At 48.3% G+C, this 26,348-nt stretch overlaps 1 protein-coding gene and 1 pseudogene across 1 annotated transcript; both read left to right on the top strand.

Moving 5' to 3' along the window:
* On the top strand, positions 1-2,331 carry ADIRF (adipogenesis regulatory factor). The gene is made up of 3 exons (XM_061196635.1): positions 1-161; positions 1,873-1,935; positions 2,139-2,331. The coding sequence occupies exons 1-3, from the start codon at positions 101-103 to the stop codon at positions 2,243-2,245; spliced, it is 231 nt and encodes a 76-aa protein (XP_061052618.1). The 5' UTR covers positions 1-100; the 3' UTR covers positions 2,246-2,331.
* A 13,020-nt stretch (positions 2,332-15,351) lies between these two features.
* On the top strand, positions 15,352-24,616 carry LOC133091186 (elongation factor 1-alpha 1-like; annotated as a pseudogene).
* The last annotated feature ends 1,732 nt before the right edge of the window (positions 24,617-26,348 follow it).

Here is a 26,348-nt window from a genome sequence, read left to right as displayed (position 1 = left end):
GCGCCTTAAAAACCAGAGCTGGTGCTCGGGTCGCCGCCGCTTTGAGCAGGATCCAACGTCGCTACGGTTACCCTGAACCACCTCGCAGACCCCAGCAGCCATGGCCAGCAAAGGCTTGCAGGACCTGAAGCAGCAAGTGGAGGGGGCGGCCCAGGAAGCGGGTGAGGACTGCGCGCGACCTGGGGCGCATGCTGGGACCCCCGGGTGGACGCGGGGGTGGGGCTGGGGGCAGAAGCCTGGGGACTGCGCAGCCGGAAAGTCGGTGGGCGGTTCTGGCTAGGAAGGGCCCTCTCCTGAGCTGCAGGGACCTGGAAGGACGCCCACCCGGACCAGCCCGGGAATGATGCCTTGGGGGCAGTGGGAGAACAGCAGTGCCTGAGGAGTGGGGCGGGGAGGGGGGACGCTTTGGGCATTGCCAGAGCCAATCCGAGGCAGCTGCTAGGGCCGGGAGCGGCCCCACCCGGGCCCTCAGGGGAGAGTGACGGTCCACGAGAAGAGCGCGCTCCGCCACCCCACGCCCGATCTCTGCCCGCCAGGTCCCAGAGGCGCACAGAAACAGGATGGGACGGGTGGCTCCAGATTCCCACCGGGCTTTGTTTTGAGCACTCCCCCCCTCCTCCGAAATACTCATTTCCTCTTAAGTCCTCACGCACAGGACCTTCCCACCTTCATGCGGGCAGGGCAGGTCCCCAGTCTTAGTTTCTCCACCTCTGGCTCTTTCCCCCTCAGACCTGAGGTTATGCAGGGGGCTGGGGATGGACTGGGGAGTAGGGTACGTAAGGAAACTTCAGCCCCAACAGCGGCAGCTCTTCCAGTCCCAGCTCAGCCTCCCTTGGGACTCCAGCTCCCAATCTGTCCTACACATATCCCTGTCAACAGACAACACCTAAACCAACCCCCTCCTTCATCAGTGCCCCAAGGAAAGCCCACAGTTGCTCCCCTGAGGCTAAAATGGTACCAGGAAGCCTCTGTCTACAGTACCCTTCCTTCTGGGCCTCACTTTCCCCATCTGTAAGTGGAGTGCAGAGTCTCCTTCCCTGTGGTCTTGACTGTGCTATGTCAGACAAAGACCCCAGGGACCTCTGTAAGCAGTAGACCCAGGGTCTGCCTGACCCCTGTACCCCCTGGTCCCCAGGGTCTGCGTAAAGCAGGCCCTTTCCTGTTCAGCAGCAAGGATAAGTCAGATCTCTGAAGGCCAGAGCCACCTGTCTGCCTACCGAGCAGGTGGCGACCCACCTGAGCCCCTGGAAACCCTGTTCTTCACAGGCACAAACTCTGGTCTAGAGGAGATGGCCTGACTTTGGAAGTTTCACCTACTTTCCACACTTCGTTTCCTAATGCCTTACGCTGCCTGCTCACGGAGGCACTGGCAGTCATTGCTTGTGTGCCCTCTGGGGAGAGGCACAGGAGAGAGGAGGTAGTGAGAGGGCCTTGCAAAGTAGAAGCCCCAGTGCTCTAAATGTGGGAATTCAGGCATCTGGGCCAAGCCTCCGGGGGAGAAGTTGTTAAAGGTGGCAGGGTTCTCCCTGGGCTGTGCCCAGCAGTAGCCACAGCCCAGATGCCAATTCCAGCCTGGCCCAGCCCTGCCTTCCTTCCTCGCTTGGATATTTTTGCAGCAATCCTGGAGAGGCAAGGGAAGCAGGCCAGAGAGGAGGAGCCCAGAGTTACAAATAAACAAGAACAACCTGTAGTCATGGAAAGGGCTCATGCCCCTCACTGAGTGGCCTTGGTCAAAGAACTTTACCTCAGTGCCATCCATCCCTGGGCCTGCAGGACAGACCACTCTAGAGAACAGAGGAGGTTGGCCATGGTGAGGCCCCTGTGGTTGGTGGTATCTCAACAGGGGCTAAAACCCACATGTCTCTGTTCTAGTGACGGCGGCTGGAGCGGCAACTCAGCAAGTGGTGGATCAGACCACAGAAACAGGGCAGAAAGGTCTGGTGGGGCTCGTGGGCAGGAGGGTGGACAGCCCCAGCACGGCCCTGCCCTCACCCAGCCCTTGCCCAGACACACCCTCTCCTCTGCAGACCCTCTACCAGCATTCCTTCCTGGGGAGGGAGACCCAGGCCAAGCTAACCCTGCAGGGCTGTGGTTCCCCAGGGCCCCGCACTCAACTGCCCTATCCTTTCCTTTCCCAGCCATGGACCAGGTTGCCAAGTCTACCCAGGAAACCATCGACAAGACTGCTAACCAGGCCTCTGAGGCCTTCTCGGGTTTTGGGAAAAAACTCGGCCTCCTGAAATGACAGAAGGGAGACATGGGTGACTCCCTTCCAGGCCCGGAGCTCTAGCAGGCTCTTGGCGGGCCACCTCATTAAAGCACATATGCCTACTCTGTGTCCGTCCACTTCATGCCTCCTCCCAAACTGGGCCCAGCCCCCCGTCGCTTAGAGCAGAGGCTCGGGGATTCAGAAACTCAGCCCTGACGTCCAGAGTCCTGTCATTCCAAATTCGGAAACCCAGACGGATTGTCCAGGAATTCATTTCCCATATCTCAACCGTGCGTCCAGACTCTCCCTTATCCGAAGTTCAACCCCCCATCTAGGTACGTGCCTCTCCCCCGCTCTATTCCCCCTGCCCCCGATTCCAAAACCGCTCCCTAAGCTCCAGGAACCCGCCCCTTCCTAGGAGGGGGATACTCGGTGCCCAGATCCTCGAGGAGCTCAGCTCTGGGCGGGGGGCGAAGGGTTCCAACGGCAGGGGCCTCGGGAACTTCTCCCAGTGAGCTAAGCCGGGGCGGGGGGCTGGAAGCATCGAGGCATCCCAGGGCCAGGCGCCCGCGAGGGCTTCAGGCGGCAGGAATTCTCGGGGAAGAGAGGGGACGCAGGGACGGAGCTTTCGGTCCTCGTCACCCTACGTCGCCAGCCCGCTGTTCGTGCGACTGTCGCACCCGACGGTGAGTCACGGGGCAGGACGGGGTGGGCGAGGACACGCCCCGAAGATCTGAGTCCCACCCAGTCGACTTGTGTTTGGCGCGGTCGCCAGGAGCTCCGCCCAAGACGCGCCCCCTGGGGAGGTGCTTGCGGTGCACGGGGCGGTGCACGTGGGCGCGGCGCACGGGGCGGTGCACGTGGGCGCGGTGCACGTGGGCGTGAAGCGCTGGGACCCGGCTGTGTGCGTGCGCGCGCTAGGCCACTCCCTTGGGCACCCCTTCCCTTCCGGATGCACCTGTACCTTCTGGCCCAGCGCAGAGGCCGGCTTTTTTATCGGGCAGGTTCCCCCAGAGGGTCTAGAGTTCGCGCAAACCTTATTCCCTCCGACCTCCCCAGCACGTGTCCACGTGTCCATGCACGCGATACCAACCCTGGGTAAGTCCTGCTGATGGGTGACTCACTGTTGCCACAGGATAAGGCCCAGCCCTGGCGCCGGGCGCTGGCTGCCCTTTTCATCCGAACCCCCGCCACACCTCGGCAGGTGACGCCCCGTTCCGTTTCCCCACCTCCACGCCTTTGCACACACTATTCCCTCTGTCCGTAATGATCTCGTTCTCTTCTGGATTGGCACATACGTAGTCATGCCGTTTCAACTCACAAATATTGGCTACATGGCACTTCCTAGTTCTGGGGAGATTGAGAAAAAAACCCGTCGTCTTTCCTTCACACGCTGACTCGGGGCCGGCTTTCCCAGAGGCTTTCCAGACATGCCAGCAGGGGGCAGTGTCGTCGTGTCCACCCCCCTCCCTCCTCTTCACCCCCACCAGGTGACCTTTCCCGTCTCCAATCTGAGATCCCTCCCAAGGAAGCAACAGGTCTCCTCCCTAACCCTTAGCATCTCTCACCCTCACCCCAGGGCCAGGCCCAGTTTCATGCTTGGTTCCTGTTGCTGACTGTCCCCAAAAGAAGGGCTCAGCTAGTCTGCAAAATGGGCCAAGGCCTAAAGGGAGGGTCCTTGAAGAGATACCTGGGGTAATCTGGAGGTGCTTCCAGCATCTCCAGGAGCCCCTGCCCCCAGGAGAGGATGCCAGGGTTGGGAGAGACCACCTGGGGCCACAGCAGGAGGCAGGTGGGGCTGGGCTGGCAGAGCCCTCACATTTTTCTGGAATGCATCCTTCGCCTGCCTGACTCAGGAGAAATCCCAATTGGCCCAACAATTCCCCTTCATCCTGTTCTCCTTGTGAGTGTCGGCCTTACGGATGGATGTGTGAGCCAGCTCAGGCCAAGGAGAGGAGGAGTCAGGTCTAGGGCCAGGAGCCTTCTAGGAAAGGTTTTTCATCCTCAAAAAAGAAAAAAAAGAAAAGAAAAAGACCAAGGAAGAAGCATTTTCTCCTATTCCACTGAACATTTTTGTGGCTAGAAATGATTCTTAGAACTCTGGCAGCCACTTCTAACCACAGGAGGAACAAGCCTAAGGAAAAGCCAACTTGCTGATTAGGGCAGAGCAGAAATATAGAAAGAACCTGGATCCCAAGTTACTTTATTCAGTCCCTAACCTAACCAGTCCTGCAGCTGCCAGGAGCTAGGTGAGAGGATCAATTTCCTCATTGTTTGAGCCGCTGTGAATTAGGTTTTCTGTTGCAAACAAAAGCTTAAATCCTGATGTTACCTGGATGCTAAGGTCCTGTATTTGCTGGCCTCACCCACCTCCCCAGCCTCCTCCCCTAACACGCCCTCCCTCTCTGCCTCAGTCACGTTAACCCTTGTTCATTTCCCTTGACATTGTGCTTCTGCTCATCTCAGTCTTTGCAGGTGCCCTTTTTTTCTACCCGGAATGCTGTCCATCCTCCGTCATTAACCACCCTTGTCCAAGTTGCTCCTGCTCTTTCATCCTTCAGATCTCAGCTTCCCTGGTCGTCCCCCAACATACACAGAATGGGTCTGGCCACTGCCGGTACGTTCTCACACCCCCTGTACTTCTTTTCCACGGTTATATACTAATGAGTCGCTCTCCTGTGTGCTTCACTGTGATGGTTGTCCACGGGCTGCAGCCAAGTCCCTTCTACTGATTAGTGCACACCCAGAGCCTAGAGTGGGGCTCTGGCAACATCTGCCACATGAATTCAGGGATGACGGTCCTTTGGTTCTCCTACCAGATAACAAGAGCTGACACATTGTCAGGTTCACCATGGTGCCATCTCCTACAATGCAGTCCCTTCCACAAACCCTGCTGCCATGCAGCTGATGCTCCCATGCACCGTGCAAATGCCTGTTTCTGTGTGCCTCTATTCCCCCAACACGGAGCCCTGGGGTGCAGGGCCAGGTTGGGCTCGTCTTTGGTCCTGTGTCTGGGACAAGGCGGGCATGGTGCTGGGGAGCCAGGGGAGCTTATAGGAGCCCAGGCCTCTCTCCATGAGGTTCATGAAGCTAGCTGAGCCCAGATGGGCTGAGGAGAAGGCAGCTGTGGCCACTGCACCTGTTGGGTCTTGGTCAAATCTCCAAAGATTAATTCTTCCATTAGCAATTCCTCAGATAGTTCCTAATTCTCCAAATACCAGTTCCCCAACTAACCAAACACAAAGTCACTAACGTCACATTTTGGTTCCACTGGACTTCTCAGCTCTGATTCCCATCAAATTACAGATGAGAAGGGGCAGAGTTTTCTGCTTTCCACCTTCTCTCCTTTTCTCCTATTTTTTTTTTTTGTTGTTGTTAGTTGTCTCATTTCTACTTTGTGAAAACACATAGCATTTGCATCCCATTCCTCCACACCTTTGTTCTGTCTTAGATCTGCAACTGAAAATATTAGAAGTGCTCTGCCATTCCTTCTGCTGAAATGTTTTCTGTTATCTCTTGGTTGGTTGGAGTTAGTCCTCTAAAAGTTTCCTCAAGTATGAAATATTTTCAGATGAATTGAGAAGACGTCTGGGATCTGAGCTGAGAATTGTTATAGCTAGGCCCCTTGGGTTATTGCAATGTGTCCATGAGGGTTCACAGTGTCCTATTTTTGTGTATGGCATTTTCTATTTTTAAAAAAAAAGGTTAAAAAGTTAAAATTAAAATTTTTTAAAAAAAGAAGGGCTCATGTGAACCATATTCTGAGTTCTTAAATGTGTGGTAATGTTGGTCTGTAGCCTTTATACTTTATCCTCAACTGGGTTTGAAATTTACATCTCACACTTTTTTCCATGAGCGTCTTCTAGGTATGGCTGCCCCACCTTCTGCCACAGAAGGTTGAGCGGTCCCTAGAAGTCTGATTTCTAATTCACTGGAATTTCTTTTTTTTTTTTTTTAATTATTATTTATTTATTTATTTATTTATTGGCTGTGTTGGGTCTTCGTTTCTGTGCGAGGGCTTTCTCCAGTTGCGGCAAGCGGGGGCCACTCTTCATTGTGGTGCGCGGGCCTCTCACCATCGCGGCCTCTGTTGTTGCGGAGAACAGGCTCCAGACGCGCAGGCTCAGTAGTTGTGGCTCACGGGCGTAGTTGCTCCGCGGCATGTGGGATCTTCCCAGACCAGGGCTCGAACCCGTGTCCCCTGCATTGGCAGGCAGATTCTCAACCACTGCGCCACCAGGGAAGCCCTCACTGGAATTTCTAATAAGTGACGTGATCTTTCTGTCTGGCTGGCTTTCTTTATCTTTTTTATTGAAATATAGTTGATTTACGATGTTGTGTTAGTTTTAGTTTTGTATATGATTCAATTACATATACAAAAGTGATTCAGTTACATATACATATTTTTTCAGATTCTTTTCCATTATAGGTTATTGCAAGATATTGAATATAGTTCCTTGTGCTATACACTAGGTCCTTGTTGTTTACCTATTTTATATATAGTAGTGTGTATTAATTCCAAACTCCTAATTTATCCCTCTCACCCCTTTATCTTTAAGGTACAGTAATTTTTTTAGGGTTCGTCTCGGTGATGATTGTTCTGGTTCAGTTTTCCCTAGTATGCTGTTTGCCCTTTCCATATTGATTCTAGATTTCTTTTATTTCAGGAACATTTCTTAATTGTATATTTAAATATTTGCTCTGTTCCATTGCTTGGCTTTCTTCTTTGGGAATTCCAGTTGTGGGCACAAAGTTTTCTACCTTCCACATCTGCCATTGTCTCCCAAACACTGTGTATGTCTTTAATATGACTCCTTCTTTTTTCTTTGCTTTTTTTCATTTCTGTTCCCATAGGTACCTACTGTGGCTCCTTCTAGTTTAGTCTTCATTTCTGCAATGGTTTGTTTTACCTTTTTTCTTCTGTTTTATTCCAGAGTTACGTAAGTTCCTATTCTGCCTGCTCCTGTCGTCTGCCATCTCATCCCTGAATTCTGGTATTTCTGTTTTACAGTCTTCCTTCATAACTACTAATGCTTTATTAAGTGTCTTATTTTCTTTCTAAAATTCATGTTGGAGTTTCACGTTAGGTAATAATTTTCATGTGCCTTCTTTGAGGCACACTTTTCGGTGGGATTTCTTTGTATGTGATGTCGTTTTGGTATTCTTTTTCATATTTAAAAAATAGTATGTTTTTACTGTTAGATAGAAAAAAGTGAAGTCAAAACTGCATATCTCTGGTATGCTATCCTTCCTGTAAAGAAAGAAGGAGGATGCAAGAAAATATGCAGGGCACATGTCTCTGCATATTTGTGGGAAGAAAATGCAGGAGGATAAACCAGAATCAAAGAGACCGGTTATCTACACGGGACAGGTGGGAAGGCAGTGGAAAGAAGGAGGGAATGGCAACAGGGTAGCAGAGATGAGGAGAGAGTGACACTTAACTTCAGAAAAGTTAAATTTGATGTGTTAGTTGGTGATGGGCTTTTAAAAATTCTTCTTCCTGTGTTCTTGTTACCCCATAGAGTTTCAGGAAGGAGAAATGGGCTGAATTAAGAATTAAGCTGCAGCCACGTTGCTTCCAGACTTAGAAGTCTGGCAGGCTGAGCTGGTGTTCTCTGTTTACCGAGAATCCACATCCTCTCCTCCCTGCCCTCGCCCTGGTAACCTGCCTCTTGAACTGCATCACCCGGGCTCCCTCACCCTCAGGACTTGGTTGGGTTCAGCCAATAGGGCATATTGACAGGAGATGGAGAAGAAGAGGAGAGGAATTTATTCCTCCTGCTTCCTTCTTGCTGGGCGTGGTTGGGCAGTGGCCCTCTTCCTCTGCTGACAGCTGCAGCTCCTGTCTGCTGACCCTCCTACAGCTGCAGCTCTCTTCGGGGTCTACAGCCCCTCCAGGCCCAGGGAGGAAACAACTCCCACTGCTCCTGGTCGCTAGGGGCCTCGCCATCCCTCATTGGTTCCCTTAAGTCTGTCCACACCTTTGTGAACTGTCCCTTTCCTCAGGTATCCCTTTGATGTGCCCTCTGATTTTTTTCCGGAACCCCGACTGACACCCATGGATGTATGAGTGCTGATCTGCTGGGGAAGTCTTCCTTTGGTGACTGACAAACCAAGTCTCCAGGAGTCTAGTCTCCCTGTGGCTGGGAGGGGACTGTATGTGTAAGATATGTGGGCTGTATATACTGGGAGCTCAAGTCCATGAAATAGAAGTAAGAGAAAGCATAGGCAGGATGACAGTCATAAAACTCTTGACATTCATGGCATTTGCAGTTCAAATCACAGGAGAAAAAAAATCGTCATGCCTCAGACATAAGACAGCCCTAAGTATTTAAGTACTCAGTTTTTTTTTTTCAGAATTATTAATTGCTCAGTTGGCAAATTGCTGTTTGAAAAATTGACTCTCCTGACTTGATGATGTAGTCAGCTGGTCCTTTGCCAGACTGAGTTGTTGAGCAGCTTCTACTTGGAGAATTAGTTGACTCTTGTCAAGGCTCGATTCTCCCCGCCCCAAGTGCAGGACTTGACCTTCTGACTCAGGACAGGCTGACATGGGTGCCTGTGTTCAAGGCCTGCTCTGTTGGGGCCCAGCATGGGCCAGGCTTCTTCCAAGATGGGGTGGTTCCCACCTGAGTCATCTCAACCTCACCCAGGCAGGTAACACTGCTCACTGCCAGAGTCACCCAACCCCTCAGACCAGAATCCCGGTTAGGAGGGTCTTGGGCTGTCCTAGTTTCTTTGGCTGGGAGCCACAGATGGGCTGGGCTGAGCTGAGAGGACAGGGAGCTGGTCAGAGCTAGAGTGGGAAGGCCTGTGGGACTGGATGTGGGCCAGAGCACCAAGGTCTGGGGCCCAAGTCCTGTCTTGGGCCGCTTGGCCTCTCCAGCTCTCTTGCCTTCCCCCTGTTGGGCATTTGGAATCTGTGCCTGAACCCAGCCTTGCCAGGAGATCTGGGGCCATGGTGTGTTGTCACTGGAGTCTGGGTGCTCACACTGGGGCCATGCATTAAGGAGGAGAGGGTCCCATGGGCAGTGGGGATGGGGTGAAGGCAACAGCAGTCTGACAGGGAGGGAAAAAGTGCAGCTGGAGTCCCGCTGAGTGGCCGAGCCCTGACCAGGGCCTGTCGAGGAGCTGGTGAGCTCCTGAGGAGAGGGGGATGGTGAAGAGTACCCCAGGGTGGGCCCTGGTGAGGAGGGGTCGTGGGGTCTGGAAGCCATCCCAGACCTGGTGGGTGACACTGCCATCCTGACAGGGAGTTCGGCGCAAAGGACCCCTCTGGGGTTGGGGGACACACACACGTCAGAGGAAACAGGGAAGGGGCTCTGATGGGCCTAGGGAGCATCTCTGTGGGTCTCTCAGACCAGTTCCCACCAGCCATGTCCCAGGAGTGCCCCCACCCTTGGCAGCATTGTCCTGATACTGTGAGCAGAGCTCTCTGGTGTTTGGCTGTGGCAAGGGGAGGCCAGAGTCATCTGGACCTGCTTAAGCTCCAGGGCCCTCACTGTCATGGCCCCTTCTGAGTCCACAGGGTCGTGCATATATATTTATAAAACTTGCAAGAGAGTAGTAGTGTATTTTTTCTTACAGGGACTCTCCAGATTGTTTAAGACTTGATCTACTCCTGCCAGTGGCACGTGTGGGGCTGTGGCCTTGTGACCCAGAGTTCCTGCTGCCCACAGCATCCACTGCCCACCCCAGGGCGGCTGGCCACTGCCCAGGGCCTCCCAGTACCACTCAGCTCTATAAAGCCTGTGTCAGGTAAACATAATTAGACCCCACCACACCCCCCTGGACCCCTCTGAGGGATGAGGGAGCCTACATGGGGGAGCAGTCTCAAACTCCTGCCCCAGGCCTGGACTTTATGAGTAGGGCCTTGGGAGGGCCTTTCCTCCATGACTCCTGGCCAGTGGTGGCAGGTCCCATCTCCAGGCCCTCTCACTCCGAGGCAGGCTCATACCCCTGCCACTCTTTGCTCCACCCACTGGTTGGTCAGGGCTCACTGCCATGCAGCCCCTCCCTAGCACATCAGTGACGAGGAGGTGGGAACAGAAGTTTACCAGGAGTTTGCACGCATAGTTCCACCAGCTGTCAGTGACAAGGCCAGGCAGGCATGGATGCCCCCATTTTATAGATGAGGTAACTGAGGCTCAGGCTGGGCTAGTGACTAAGGGAAGCAGCATGTGGTATGTGACTTGAGGCATCTCTCTCCATCCTGAGTAACTAGGGAGGCAGCCTGGCTCCCTCAGCATGTGTGTGGTGCATTAGGGGCTAGTAGAGCTGCTTTCTGGGAACTCTTGCTATGGCCAGAAGCACCTCCCCAGTTGGTAGTGGGGTCCTCCATCTACTCCCCTAGACCCTCCTGGATGGGCACTGCTGACTTCACAGGGCTCCCCTGAGAGGCCAGGCCCCAAGGCGCAGGGCGGGCTGGGTTCCCTCACATGCTGGCTACCTCAGTGCTGGGTCACTCAGGTGCTCCCATGAGTGAGAACCAGGTGACTGCAAGCCAGGGATGACTAGGCTTCTGGTCAATGTTGTGTCCTCCTCTGCCTTGGGCCAGGCATGGCCCTGACTCCTCCCGCCCCCCAACCTGTCCAGGGGAGGCTGCAAAGCCACTCTCCGGAACTGAGGTCCTTGGGAATGGGGAGGGCAGCGGCCCCCATTACACTTGTATTCCTGGCCTGAGGGGCCGCCCTGGTCCCCAGACCCACAAAACCCTAAACCCTTGATTAGGTCACTCTAGAGACTGTGGGCAGCAGGCTGGAAGTCCCAGCCCTTGTCTAGGTACCATGCCTAGGCTGCGGGGAGCCTAGGGGGCTGGCAGGGCTGCGGTCCCCAAATGCCTCTCATCCCACAGGGCACTCGGGCCTCTTGCCTTGGGGCGGGGGCATGTCCCAGAACTGATCTCTCTGTCCAGCCTCACCCTGCTGCCTGTCCCTGCCCCTCACAGGGTCCCAGGATATGGGGTGTGCGGGTCTCATGCTGCCAGAGGGGCACTGCCCCAGCCACAACGCTGGGGTGGCTCCACCCAGCCTCTTCCTCCTGCCGTCTGCGCTGACTCACCACCCGGGCCAGGGCTCCTGCCCCAGAGCCCAGCCAGGCATCAAAGGCATCTATAAAAGCAGACTGGTTCAGGCCCCAGCATCCTGCTTGATCACCACCTGTCGCCGCACAATGTTGGGAGGCCTGGGGAAGCTTGCCGCCGAGGGTCTGGCCCACCGCACCGAGAAGGCCACCGAGGAAGCTGGTAAGGACCCCGAGGCTCCTTTCCACCTGCACCGTTCCTGCCACTGGGGGATCGGGACAGACTCAGCTGGGCCTGTGCTGATCCCAGCAGGACTGGGGCAGGCCTTGACCCCATGGGGAACTGTGGCTGATCAGCTGCATAGGGACAGGATGGAGGTGGGGGGCTATGGAAGCTGAGGAAGGTACCTCGGGGAGGAGCCATGAGGGGTCCACTGCCCCAAGCAACCCTCCCTGTCAGACCTGCTCTGCCCCCTGGGCTTGTTACACTCCTGGGGTCTGTGGCTGAGGCCCCGAGGGGACAGCTCAGAGGAGGCCCCTGGTGGCGAGAGGGGAGCCAGGGTGCTGGGTGAGCAGCTGGTGGCTTAAATCCGTCCCTCTGGAAAGCAGGGAGGGGCCCTTCAGTATTAAAACAGCCTATTCCGAGTATCCTATACAGAAAAGAAAATGGAGTTTAATTTTTACCATAACTTTAAAGCTTCAAAGATTTCTTGCTTAAGAAACCACTGAGTCTGATTCTGTTCAAAGTCAGCCCCCAGGGTTTACACAAAGGACATTTTCAGTTTCTTCAAAGTCCCCAGGGACTTCCCTGGTGGCACAGTGGTTAAGAATCCGCCTGCCAGTGCAGGGGACAAGGATTTGATCCCTGGTCCGGGAAGGTCCCACATGCCGTGGAGCAACTAAGCCCGTGTGTCACAACTACCGAGCCTGTGCTCTAGAGCCCGCGAGCCGCAACTACTGAAGCCCGCGTGCCTAGAGCCCGTGCTCCGCAACAAGAGAAGCCACCGCAATGAGAAGCTCGCGCAACGAAGACCCAATGCAGCCAAAACAAAAAACCCAGAAATCCTTTTTTGTACGTCAGCCGCTGGTTGCAGGGAGGCTGATCCAGGCCCCACCTGTTGGACGTTTTGTGAAAAACAGCTTGTGCCCGAGTTTGCTGTTCTCTTTCTAAAGGGCTGCAAACCTGTTTGTGTTTCATTTGAACTTTGCAGCTCCTGTTGAGCACCCCCTTTCTTTTCACCAACTCTCTGAGTGCTGGGTCACTCCCAGTCTGCACACGAGGGACCCAAACGGTGGAGGTGATTCTAGGAGGTAGAAGCTGAGCCAGCTCTTCTGACCGTGGCGTCTTCCAGGTCTAGCCCGTTACCAACCTGGGAGGGCAGAGAGTTTCGTGGTGCTGGAGGAGTTGCTCTGGGGAGCTTGGTGCTGCCGGAGGGAGCTTTGACATTCAGCCTCCCGCTGCAGCGCAGCCTCCGTCTGGCCACAGGCAGGACCGCAGCTCGCCTGAGAGGCCTGGTGACCTGGGAAACAGGCCCGGCCTTGGCTCCAGGTCCCCAGCCAGCAGCAGGGCCCACTCGTTGGCATTCCAGGCCTCGCTGGCCAAGGGGCATGGAGAGCCCTGTGCCCTTACCTGGCTCACTCAGCTTATCTCCTGCCAGCCGGGCCCCTCTCCGGTCTCTGAAGGAAGCCAGCTGGGGGCCCTTCTTGGGAGCAGCCTGTCCTGTCCTGGCGGGGGCGGCATCCCCGAGCCCCTGCCAGGGTATCCAGGGCTGTCTGGGCCCTGCTGTGAGGACAGGCAGCTTACACTGTGCTCTCACTCTGGGCTTGTCTCATCGTTTCAGTTGACGTCGTGGAGGGAGTGGTGAAGGAGATGGTGGAGCCTGCCAAGGAGGCTGGAGAGAATGGTACGGCCAAGGTCGGGGCGGGGAAGGAGGGAAGCTGGGTGCTGGCAGCAACCTGATCCTTGCCTAACCAGATCACACCTTGACCCCAGTGTGGCATCCTTTCAGTTGGTGTGTAATTATCTGTGCTCATCTGAGGTCACAGGCCGTACTTTGCTAAAGCAGGTTCCATCTAGATAGTTCTCTCTGTGGAATGTTAAGAGGATGACATCACAAAAGACCAGGCGCAGGCGTGCTGGAACAAAACATTTGAGACATAAAATTATATATTTACACGAATACATATTTCCATAAATGTTTACATGTTTGTGCTGTGAGTATCACGATGTAAAAAAGCACGTGTATATCTCACTCCTTACAACAAAATAGATTCCGGATGGATTAGGACTTAAATATAAGTACATGAAATTATAAAATTGTTAGAAGAGAACGTAGATTTTGGCATAATCTCAGAGGAGGGAGGATCTTTTTAACGATGACAGAAAATCCAACAGCTATAAAGGAAATACTAGGTAAATTGGACAATATAAAACTTCAAAATTTTCCATAGTGAAAAAAAAACCTGTAAGCCAAACCAAAAGAAAAACCACAAACTGGGCAAAAATATTTGTAGTAGAAATGATAGCCCTTATCTTTGATAAAGGAGGCAAGCATATACAGTGGAGAAAAGACAACCTCTTCAATAAGTGGTGCTGGGAAAACTGGACAGGTACATGTAAAAGTATGAAATTAGAACACTCCCTAACACCATACACAAAAATAAACTCAAAATGGATTAAAGACCTAAATGTAAGGCCAGACACTGTCAAACTCTTAGAGGAAAACATAGGCAGAACACTCTATGACATAAATCACAGCAAGATCCTTTTTGACCCAGCTCCTAGAGAAATGGAAATAAAAACAAAAATAAACAAATGGGACCTAAGGAAACTTAAAAGCTTTTGCACAGCAAAGGAAACCATAAACAAGACCAAAAGACAACCCTCAGGATGGGAGAAAATATTTGCAAATGAAGCAACTGACAAAGGATTAATCTCCAAAATTTACAAGCAGCTCATGCAGCTCAATAAAAAAACAAACAACCCAATACAAAAATGGGCAGAAGACCTAAATAGACATTTCTCCAAAGAAGATATACATACAGATTGCCAAGAAACACATGAAAGAATGCTCAACATCATTAATCATTAGAGAAATGCAAATCAAAACTACAATGAGATATCATCTCACACCGGTCAGAATGGCCATCATCAAAAAATCTAGAAACAATAAATGCTGGAGAGGGTGTGGAGAAAAGGGAACACTCTTGCACTGTTGGTGGGAATGTAAATTGATACAGCCACTATGGAGAACAGTATGGAGGTTCCTTAAAAAAACTAAAACTAGAGCTACCATACGACCCAGCAATCCCACTACTGGGCATATACCCTGAGAAAACCATAATTCAAAAAGAGTTATGTACCACAATGTTCATTGCAGCACTATTTACAATAGCCAGGACATGGAAGCAACCTAAGTGTCCATCATCGGATGAATGGATGAAGAAGATGTGGCACATATATACAAGGGAATATTACTCAGCCATAAAAAGAAACGAAATTGAGCTATTTGTAGTGAGGTGGATGGAGTTAGAGTCTGTCATACAGAGTGAAGTAAGTCAGGGAAAAACAAATACAGTATGCTAACACATATATACGGAATCTAAGGAAAAAAAAAAAAAAGGTCATGAAGAACCTAGTGGTAAGATGGGAATAAAGACACAGACCTACTAGAGAATGGACTTGAGGATATGGGGAGGGGGAAGGGTAAGCTGGGACAAAGTGAGAGAGTGGCGTGGACATATATACACTACCAAACGTAAAATAGATAGCTAGTGGGAAGCAGCCGCATAGCACAGGGAGATCAACTCGGTGCTTTGTGACCACCGAGAGGGGTGGGAGAGGGAGGGTGGGAGAGGGAGGGTGGGAGGGAGGGAGATGCAAGAGGGAAGAGATATGGGAACATATGTATATGTATAACTGATTCACTTTGTTATAAAGCAGAAACTAACACACCACTGTAAAACAATTATACTCCAATAAAGATGTTAAAAAAAAAAAAGAAATGATAGCCCAATACAAAAATGACCAAAAGGTATAAACAGGCAGTTCACAGAAAAATGAAACATGAGTAGGCAGTACACCCACAAGCAGATGCTCTGTCTCACTAATAGTTGGAGAAATGCAAGCTGTTTGGAGAAATAAAAGCAAATTTGAATGCATTCCTCCAGGAGCTGTGCTGCCCTCGGCCCCACAGACTCCTCCAGGGCATGACCGGGTAAGACTGCCACATCCCACAGGCCACTCCAGGTGACTCCAACCCAGCGAGTGACTTGAATTGCTTACTTTGCTCACCTGGATATCCTCCTTTCTTCCTGACAGCCATTGCTGAAGCTTTAAAGAAGACCCATGAGATGGGGAACAAAGTGGTAAAGGAAGTCACTGAGACGGTGACCAACAGAGTCACAAATGCTGTCACGCACGCAGCAGAAGGCCTGGGCAAACTGGGACAGTGAGCATGCCTGCCACCAGCAGGCTCTTCCTGAATCGCAATAAAAAGCTGTGAAATGTGTACACTGAGCCCTGGGTTTGTTCCTATTTGGGTGGAAACACTGCGTATGTCCTGAGTGTCCACTCTGCAGGGACAAGAGGCCAGCACCTTGGCACCCACTGGGGGTCAGATAGGTCCCTGTGATAAATCAGATGTGCTGCTCTCACATTATGACTTCTCATGTCAGCAAGGAGCTCTTGAGAATTGTTAGTGTCTGTGCTACATTTCTTAAAAGCTTATTTCCCCAGCAGCTATACATAGCTTTCAGACACCTCAGTGCTTCAAGGACACCCCAGGGGAGGACCGCAATTCAGCTTATGTGTTCTTTGCGTTTTCCTTGAAATATTCTTAACAGCAATCAGGGAAGATAACAGACCAACCTGACTGAGGGGTTAGCTGGGCAGGCTCAGGCAGGTTGAGCTGCTTCATGTTCTGAAAGAGGCTTCAGAGAAGCGTTTCTGCTGGACAGTCACAGAATCAGGTCATGGAGAAACTGAGTCCACTACCTGTTGGCTGCTGGAGCTGCTGTCAGATCTCCACTCAGAGACTTGGGTTAGGCCAAACTGGCGGTAGTGGGTCAGAATGCCTGGCCTTCTCTCCTTCCTGCCACGAGTGAGTCAGTACCATTAAAGTTAAACATGTTTAAATAGCATTTAGCTTAACATTGTGGATTAAAGAAAAAGGAAATGACTTGTAAAGATATGGCATTGCTTATTTATCCTGCTGGAAGTTACTTGTTCTTAGGGGAAATTAGAAGAAAAGGTGTTTTGTGGAATGAGTTAGTTGCTCCCCACATTTCTGGCGTTCTTTCAGAATTGGCTTCACATGTTTCTGAACGGCCCAGGAATATCCAATGTTCTGGCTTGGAACATTCGCTATTGTCCAGCTAGATATGGACCTTATATCTTGGTTTGGGTTCTGATGACTTTTGAGTTCTCCCAATCCAAAAACAAGCTCAAAAGGATGTGGATTGTGGGTGGCAATGTCAACCAGAACAGCCTCTTTGTTTTTTTTAAATTTTAGGAGGCAAATGAAGTTTTTTTTTTGCTTTCTGCAGGGTTTTTGTTTTTAAATTTTTATTGGGGTATAATTGATTTACAATGTTGTATTAGTTTCAGGTGTACAGCAAAGTGAATCTGTTATACAAATATATATATCCACTCTTTTTTTAGATTCTTTTCCCATATAGGCCATAACAGAGTATTGACCAGAACAGCCTCTTTGGATGGCAGTTCGCTTACCAGACTTTATTCTTTGGGTGTACAGACAGAGGCCTGAAGGGCGAGGATACATTCTGACATATTAATGATAGCAAGAGATTGGAAACACCCTAAAATGATAATTAGAAATTACTTGGATGGCAAGCTTTACTCTGCTTATTAGATTTGACAATATAGAGTTGACACTTATTACTTCTAGTGTATTATAATGCTTTAGCTTGAAAAATGGGACTTGTGCTTAGATGGCCACCTAACGACTGGTTAACATTTATCACATTTATATGAAATGGAATACTCTGTGGCTGTTAAGAATGAGGAAAATTGGGGCTTCCCTGGTGGTGCAGTGGTTGAGAATCCACCTGCCAATGCAGGGGACACGGGTTCGAGCCCTGGTCTGGGAAGATCCCACATGCCACGGAGCAACTGGGCCCGTGAGCCACAACTGCTGAGCCTGCGCGTCTGGAGCCTGTGCTCCGCAACAAGAGAGGCCGCGATAGTGAGAGGCCCGCGCACCGCGATGAGGAGTGGCCCCCGCTCGCCGCAACTGGAGAAAGCCCTTGCACAGAAACGAAGACCCAACACAACCAAAACTAAATAAATTAATTAATTAATTAAAAAAAAAAAAAGAATGAGGAAAATATACATATATCATTAGGGAACATGTACAAATAAGTTAATAGTTTGTGAAATGTATGTAGAATAAGTTCATTTTTACAAAGCAAACATAAGAATAGAAGAAAACTGGTAGCATATATATAGCAAATATTAACAGTGTTCAACTCTGTGGGAATATGAGGAATCCTCACTTTTTATATTATGTATTTCCATGATGCTTGAATTTAAGAGAAAACCAATGCATATATTTTAAAATGTGGGTGTGGAGGCCACATACTAGCTTATTGAAGATTGCTTCCTAATTAAGTGCTACTCAAAGTTTGCTGGTTTCAAACTTTGTTGCCACTTGGCAATAAGGAAAGTAATGAAACAGAGTGTTTAGAAACTCTTAAAGCAATTGGGCATGCCTGTACCTCCAAGAGTATGATCAGTGGAGAATTCTTGTTGAATGGGGTATAGACCAGTTCAGGTTGTTGAACTTGTACGGTAAGTTGCATGTGAACTAGTCACAGGAAGTAGAGGAAGTAGCACCACATATCATGATGAATGAGGTTAAGGAACAAAAAAAAAATCCAAAAAACCGGACCTCCTTCACAGAGAATTGGAGAAGCACTCCCACGTTCCTTTAACTTCACCTTGCAGTGTGCTGTTCTAAAATAGATACTTGCATCTCTCATTTTCTTTTTACTGTGTGTATTGTGCAATGAGGGGCATGGCATCAACCCCAGACTCTAAGCATGTTATAAGAAGCAATCAAGAGTGATGTCAAAGAAAATCGCTGACTTTCTCCAAGACCTCCAAAAATTCTCCATAAAAATCATGAGAAAACTGACAAAAATATGGTCAGAATCAACTTTTTTCAGAATTCTGGAAATTAACCAAAGGCTTACAGTAATCCAGGGAGTATTTACATAAAACAAATTAAAAGCAATCTTTTTTTAAGAACAGCCAGCTTTGTAATGTTTTTAACTTGCCCTATTCTTTTCTCATCTCTCCCCCCTACCTTTCCAGCTCCACTGTAAGCCTTGAAAACCAATGTAATAGGGAAGAACCTTTGTATTCTATTACAAGCTAATCACTCAAGGGATGTTGCCTGTAAGCTTAAATTATACATAAGGGCCCATCTCTGGGAACCCTGCCTCCCAGGTAATGAGCGTTAAGCTAAAATACCTTTGTTTAGCTCACAGGGAACATCCTGACCAGGCCCATCTGTGAATGACTGCAGGGAGGAAGAAATTAACACATCGCCTCAGGGGCTGATGGAAACCACAAGTGTTTGACTCTACTCCCTCCCCTATTAGTATAAAAGGAGCCTGAATTTTAACTCTGGTAAGATGGTTCTTTGGGATGTGCGTGAGGCCACAATCTTCTTGGTCTGCTGGATTTCTGAATAAAGTCACTATTCCTCGCCCCAGCAACTCATTTCTTTATTTATTGGCCTGTAGTGTGGTGAGCAGCACGAACTTGGACTCTAACAAATTTTGGCGCAGCCAGCCAGGAGCCTTGCTACTTGTGGCTAGCCAGCCCTGGTTGGGGAATTTTGGGGTAAGGCCCTAGCAGCTACCGGGACAGCTTGTCCTGAGGATCTTTCCCTTCAAAATTCCCCAAAGTGGCACCGGCTTCCCCAGAGCTTGACAGTTGGAGCAACAAATCGACGTTTGGGAGCCAGCAAGCTCCATACAGTAGGGTAAGTTGCTCCGGTGTGTACAGCCGGGAACTTTTTCCTCTGTTTGGGGCTTTTTCTCCAGAATAAGCCAAATTGTTTTGTATTTGAGTGGGGTGCACTGTTGGAGAGAGGAAAGAGTTGTCGGACTTTTACCTGATTTGTGAACCGGTTCGTTTGTTCCTGTGGATGCTAGCATTTGTGTGTGCAGTTTGTGTTTTGTTTGTCTTGAATTTCTGTCTTTAAAAATGGGGAATGTTTTAACTATCCCTAAACGAAGTCCTCTGAGGCTCGTTTTGGATAAATGATCTGATTACAGCTATGAACCCATGGGTGAGAGGAAGATGATACTTTATCGTAACAATGTGTGGCCACAGTACCTGTTAGGATCTGCACAAAGGATTTAGGCAGGGCTATCTTGGGACCCTGTGCACCCTGCACTGCTCTCCTTGCTGTGTTAAGTACTTTGTTTATGGTCTCCTGTGTTGTTGGTATATGTAAAACCCCAAGACCAAACTTGAGGGTTTATTTAGGATTTTCTGTTTGTCGTTTGGGTTTTTCGTTTCATTTTGTTTGGTACTGTTTCTCCATTTACAGCCAAGTCAGTTTTGTGATATTTAAAACTTTTACTGATGTTAAATGGAGGAGAGGAACAGAAAAAACTAAACAAAACCAAACCAAAAAACTCTGTCTGTTCTTGTCTAAGAGTGGGGCGTTCTCAGGAAGAAGAGAAAGGTTCCACTTGGTTCCTAAAATCACTAAAAGCTACAAATAGAAATAGAAGTAAAATAAATATTAGTAAAAAGGGTTTAGCCATCTAGACCAGTGATCTTGATTTGTCCCATCTGCCAGAAACCCAATTTGAATCCAACCTCTTTTGTAACTGATTAGTTTTACATTGTTGTACTTGATTCATGGCTGAAATGTTGGAATGGGAACTGTGAGGTCCCTGTGTTTGTGTGTACATGTTTCAGATGTGTAGCACTGCCAACATTAATTTGCAAAAAAGCTCTATTTATTTGGCTTAAAGGAAATTAAGCACTCATATAAATACTCAAATATAAAAGAAACTAGCTAGAATGAATTCTGGGTTCATGTGATCTAGGAAGTACTCAGTATTGAATTAATATCTGGTATTAAGGTTTGCGTAAGCTTGTTGGTTTGATTTCCACAGACATGTCTTTAGAGTCATCAACATTAAGTATAATACTGTTATTGTACCTAAGTTTGCTAGAAATCAAATAAGACCTATTCTTTTTTTTTGTTTAAATAAATTTATTTATTTATTTTTTGGCTGCATTGGGTCTTTGTTGCTGCGCATGGGCTTTCTTTAGTTGTGGCGAGCAGGGGCTACTCTTTGTTGCGGTGCGTGGGCTTCTCATTGTGGTGGCTTCTCTTGTTGTGGAGCACAGGCTGTAGGTGCACGGGCTTCAGTAGTTGCAGCACACAGGCTCAGTAGTTGTGGCTCACGGACTATAAAGCACAGGCTCAGTAGTTGTGGCACACGGGCTTAGTTGCTCCGCAGCATGTGGGATCTTCCCAGACCAGGGCTTGAACCCATGTCCCCTGCACTGGCAGGCGGATTCTTAACCACTGCACCACCAGGGAAGTCCCAAGACCTATTCTTGTTAACAAAGTTTGTCAGCAAGAAGATAGTAATATGACAAAGATTTTAACTAAATAAAATAGAAGTATATGAGGTAAGAGTTTTAGGTAAACTCTATAGGAATAATTATGTTTGGGGAATGTCTATCTAAAATAGTTTCTCCAGATTTTCATAACTTGAAACTAAACTAAGTTAAATGAAGAGAATTCATTGACTCTCTGGGTCATTTCAAATAGGATAAAATATTAGAACATTAATTGCTGGACAGGTCTAAGTTTACCTACATTTGCCTTCTTAGAAGAGGAAGACTAAAGCATAAGTTTGTCAATCAGGAAATGCTGGTTTGACGGTTTTACAATTACTTCTTGATTTTTCACTAGAGATTAAGGTTTTAAAGTTAAGAATTATAAAGGGAGCATTTCAGTATGCAAGATGTAGGATGTGTGTTTTCAGCAAAGAAGGTATGAGGAATGAAAACACATCTTGTTAAAGGGAAAAAGGTGGTTTTGTTTTAGAGCTGGCTGTTTTTGAGTGGAAAAAGTGAGGGACAGATTAATATGGATTAATTAATCTAAGAGTGGGGCATTCTCAGGAAGAAGAGAAAGGTTCCACTTGGTTCCTAAAATCACTAAAAGCTACAAATAGAAATAGAAGTAAAATAAATATTAGTATAAATGTGGATACAGAAAATGGATGGATATAGAATATGGATACAGAAAATGGATATAGAAAATTGTGGAAGGTTTTTGGAGGAGGAACACTGAAAGAGTTTTTTGTGCATGATAGGGATTGGCTAAGATAAGATTGAATTTAAGAAAACAAATTTTAAAGGTAAAGTGGTATAAAACCTGAATTTGGTTTTCTAAGAGGACAAAGTTTTCTTAAAATATTGAACTGCTTTTGGTAATTATTTAAGTGATCTGTATTTGCCATTGAGATCTTTTATCACTGGTTAAAACTTTTTGATATATATATATATTTTTTAAATTTATTTTTGGCTGTGTTGGGTCTTCATTTCTGTGCGAGGGCCCCCTCCAGCTGCAGCGAGCGGGGGCCACTCTTCATCGCGGTGCGCGTGCCTCCCACCATCGCGGCCTCTCTTGTTGCGGAGCACAGGCTCCAGACGCGCAGGCTCAGCAGCTGCGGCCCACGGGCCCAGCCGCTCTGCGGCACGTGGGATCCTCCCAGACCAGGACTGGAACCCGCGTCCCCTGCATTGGCAGGCAGACTCTCAACCACTGCGCCACCAGGGAAGCCCAAAACTTTTTGATATTTTTGATGAACTTCCCAAAGATCAAATTCTAAATGAAGTTCACTTGACCTCTAGCTAACTTTGAGGTTTTCCCAAGGGTCCCTGGAACACCTCAAATTATTTGTTTTCTCTGTCTCAGAGAGAGGAATATTAAACTAATTAGGCTTATTTGGTATGTTAAATTATGTGGGAAGCATTGTCAAATAAGTGATGATAAAACTTCTTAGATTGTATCATATGGGTAAAAGTTATTAATATACACATTCTAGAAATTATATGGAACTCCTAAAATTCTGGTATGTCCTGGTAAACGGTATCAGTCATAATTTTAGTAATTATCATAAATTGTTGTATGTCACAGCAGTAACCAAGTTTCTTTTCAGTTGCATTGTAATCCCAGTTGGTTGATGCCAAAGCATAAAGGCATCCCTTTAATGGTTAGAGACAGTCAATTGCTATTTATGGTTTTACAGTGGCTTTTGAATGATTCTATAGCTATTGTGTGAAGAAGTGGGGAAGGATGATGAAATCCTTTATGTGCAAGCATTTATGCTATTACATCAGGGAAAATAAAAAGAAGGGAATGAGAGTGAGGATATGTTGCTTCAAACCTTAACTCCTACGGCTGAGCTAGCTGTCCCAGCCTGGCCAATATATCCAACCCCTCCAGCACCTTCCATTCCTATCTAGCCCCAATTCCTGGCACTGGGGCTCAGGACTTCCCTTCCTTCTAGGGATCAATTACAAAATCGTGTGTTAGGTTTTGGGGCTCAGGTACTCGGTCTGGTATCACCATCTAAGAACTGACAGGGCACCCAATTTGGGCCAGGAGCCACTCCCAGGGGACGGCAATTTCCCTTCCCCCATTACCTCATAGGTAACCTAAATGCAAATGATGTGCCCGCTGGGTTTCTCAGGCTTGTTTAATTGGAAAGATTGCAACCCTCCTTAATAGGGAGGATCCTCTACACCTGAAGTCCACTTGGCAGTACCCTCAACTGAACCAGATTGGGACCGCAGTGAGGGAAGAATGCCCTTATTAGAGAACTAGTTATTGGTGCATCTTGGCAGGGCTTTGAAAAGGAGAACCAAAGCAAAAGATTTTCAAGAAATTCAGCAAAACAAATGAAGATCTCTGAATTTTTGGAAAGGATTTATCAGGTGTACAGATGTCATACTAATGCAGATCCCGAGGCCCCTGAAAATATTAGAATGGTAAATTTGACCTTTTGGTGGGGGCAAAGTGCCTCAGATATCGGGAGAAAGTTGCAAAGATTAGATGGTGCATTTGGAATGAACCCTTCTCAATTGGTAGATGTTGCTTTTAAAGTGTTCAATAGGAACAACAACAGAAGAAACAAGACGCAGAACAAAACACCACTTTTTTGGTAGTAAGTCATCACTGAGGAAGGAAAACAGGTGGCCCTAGGCTAAAACATAAGCAGAAAAACAAAAGACGAGAGCCTCTCTCATATGGTAGAAAGAGAGAACCACTCTGGTGAATGAACAGTCCAGGGGCTCCCTTGGACTTGAGGCGCCTAATTCCTCACAGGAGCCCCGGGTAAAATTGACAGTGCGGAATGAGTTGATTAACTTTCTGGTAGACCTCACCCTGAAGTTTCTCACCAGAACAGCTTGACATCAGAGTCCCACCAGAGAACACACATTAAGCCTACAGATGGCACTCATGAAAGCCCCGGGAAAGGAGACAGAGCTCTTTCCCCACAGGTCTCGGAAAGGTGAGACCAGAAGTGTGTGCTGACCGCACCCCAGAGAAGGCCAAAAACACATGGCCAATACAAATACCATTAAAAAGGGTCACTGGGACACCTAGTCTAAAAATATATCCTCTGAGGCAAGAGGATCACTTCTCCCACAGATTGACTTGTCAAAATACCAGCCGGTGTATTCCTTGTGTGTGCCCCTCCAGGACATCTACAAAATTGGAAGTATTGGTACTGTCCCTGTGGTTGGAGTGGAGACTGGCGTTCTCATGCCTGGCATGGTGGTCACCTTTGCTCCACTCAATGTTACAATGAAGTAAAATCTGCTGAAATGCACCATGAAGCTTTGAGTAAAGCCCTTCCTGGGGACAGTGTGGGCTTCAATGTCAAGAACATGTCTGTCAAAGATGTGCGTAGTGGCTGGTGACTGTGACCCATCAATGGAAGCGGCTGGCTTTCCTGTTCGAGTAGTAATCTTGAACCTCCCAGGCCAAATCAGTGCTGGATATGCACCTGTGCTGGATTGCTGCACAGCTCACGTTGCTTGCAAGTTTGCTAAGCTGAAGGAAAAGATGGATCATCGTTCTGGGAAAAAAGCTGGAAGATGGCCCCAAATTCTTGAAATCTGGTGATGCTGCCATCATTGATATGGTTCTTGGCAAGCCCATGTATGTTGAGAGCTTCTCTGACTATCCTCCTCTGGGCCGTTTTGCTGATTCTGACATGAGAAAGATGGTTGCTGTGGGTGTCATCAAAGCAGTGGACAAGGAGGCAGCTGGAGCTGGCAAGGTCACCAAGTCTGCACAGAAAGCTTAGAAGGTGAAATGAATATTATCCCCAATCCCAGCCACCCCAGTCTTAATCAGGGGTGGAAGAAGGGTCTCAGAAAAACTGTTTGTCTCAACTGGCCATTTAAGTTTAATAGTAAAAGACTGGTTAATGATAACAATGCATCATAAAACCTTCATCAGGAAAGGAAAATGTTTTGTGGACCATTTGTTTTGTGTGTGGCAGTTTTAAGTATTAGTCTTTAAAATCAGTATCTTTTAATTGGTTAAAGCCCTCCTTAAGGAAATTATCCCCTGATTAAGGCCTTGGATTAAGGCATTGGAACTACATTCATCCCGGAGACCACAATCAACAGGAAAAACTGAGAAAATGAATACCAACTTAACTTGGGATAAGGCCTTGCCAGTTGCCCTGCTACGGATCAATGGCTTCCAGAAGCAGGCTTAAATTAAGCTCCTTTGGGGGACTTCCCTGGTGGCGCTCCCAATGCAGGGGGCCCGGGTTTGATCCCTGGTCAGGGAACTAGAGCCCATATGCGTGCCACAACTAAAGAGTTTGCATGCCACAACTAAGGAGCCGGCGAGCTGCAACTAAGACCCAGTGCAACCAAACTAATTAATTAATTAAAAAAAATTAAGCCTCTTTGAAATATTGTATGGTAGGCCGTTCCAGATGTCTGCCTAGGCGAGAGAATCTATAAATGCTCTAAAACACCCAGCAGTTGGGCTTCCCTGGTGGCACAGTGGTTAAGAATCTGCCTGCCAATGCAGGGGACACGGGTTCGAGCCCTGGTCTGGGAAGATCCCACATGCTGCGGAGCAACTAAGCCCGTGTGCCACAACTACTTAGCCTGCGCTCTAGAGCCCGCGAGCCACAACTACTGAGCCTGCGTGCCACAACTACTGAAGCCCGGGCGAGTAGAGCCTGTGCTCTGCAACAAGACAAGCCACCGCAATGAGAAGCCCGCACACCATGACGAAGAGTAGCCCCCGTTCGCCACAACTAGAGAAAGCCTGTGTGCAGCAACGAGACCCAACACAGCCAAAAATAAATAAATACATTTATTAAAAAAAAAAAAAAAAGACCCAGCAGTTGCCAATTACGTTGAAACTTTGGGCACTATACTAATCTTTGTTCATGAGTTTGCCTCCAACAGGTCTGCCCATCCAAATGAAGTAGATGGGAATTTCATTGTAGCTGGAGAAGGTTCAACCAATTTGTTTAATTTTGTCTAAATAAATAGCACAGGAATTTAGTATTTGTATTGGGAACTGGAACCAAAACCCCAAGTTCAATTACAAATTAGACAACAAAGTGCTAAGCAGTTTTATCAGGTTCAAATAGTTGTAGATAAAAAAGGACTAAAGATTCTAGAATATTCATAGCCTCTGGAAGTAGCCAGAGCAGTCTTCATCCCTTTTCCCACAAGACTGGAATGGACGTTGACAATGTAATAGCTAAGAAACTTTGCCTTATATTACAAGCTAATTATTGAAGGGATGTTGCCTGTGAGCTTAAATTATACATAAGGCCCATCTCTGGGAACCCTGCCTCCCAGGTAATGAGCATTAAGCTAAAATACCTTTGTTTAGCTCACAGGCTCACCTGTGAATGACTGCAGGGAGGAAGAAATTAACACATCCCCTCTGGAGCCTAATGGAAAACAGGAAATGTTTGACCTTACTCCCTCCCCTTTTAGTATAAAAGAAGCCTGAATTCTAACTTGGGCAAGATGGTTCTTGGGGCATGAGTCCACCAT

The sequence above is a fragment of the Eubalaena glacialis genome, chromosome 1 (genome assembly GCF_028564815.1).
Source record: "Eubalaena glacialis isolate mEubGla1 chromosome 1, mEubGla1.1.hap2.+ XY, whole genome shotgun sequence".
Taxonomy (NCBI): Eukaryota; Metazoa; Chordata; class Mammalia; order Artiodactyla; family Balaenidae; genus Eubalaena; species Eubalaena glacialis.
Note: the sequence above shows the minus strand (reverse complement) of the source record. Positions and strands in the feature narration are given on the sequence as shown.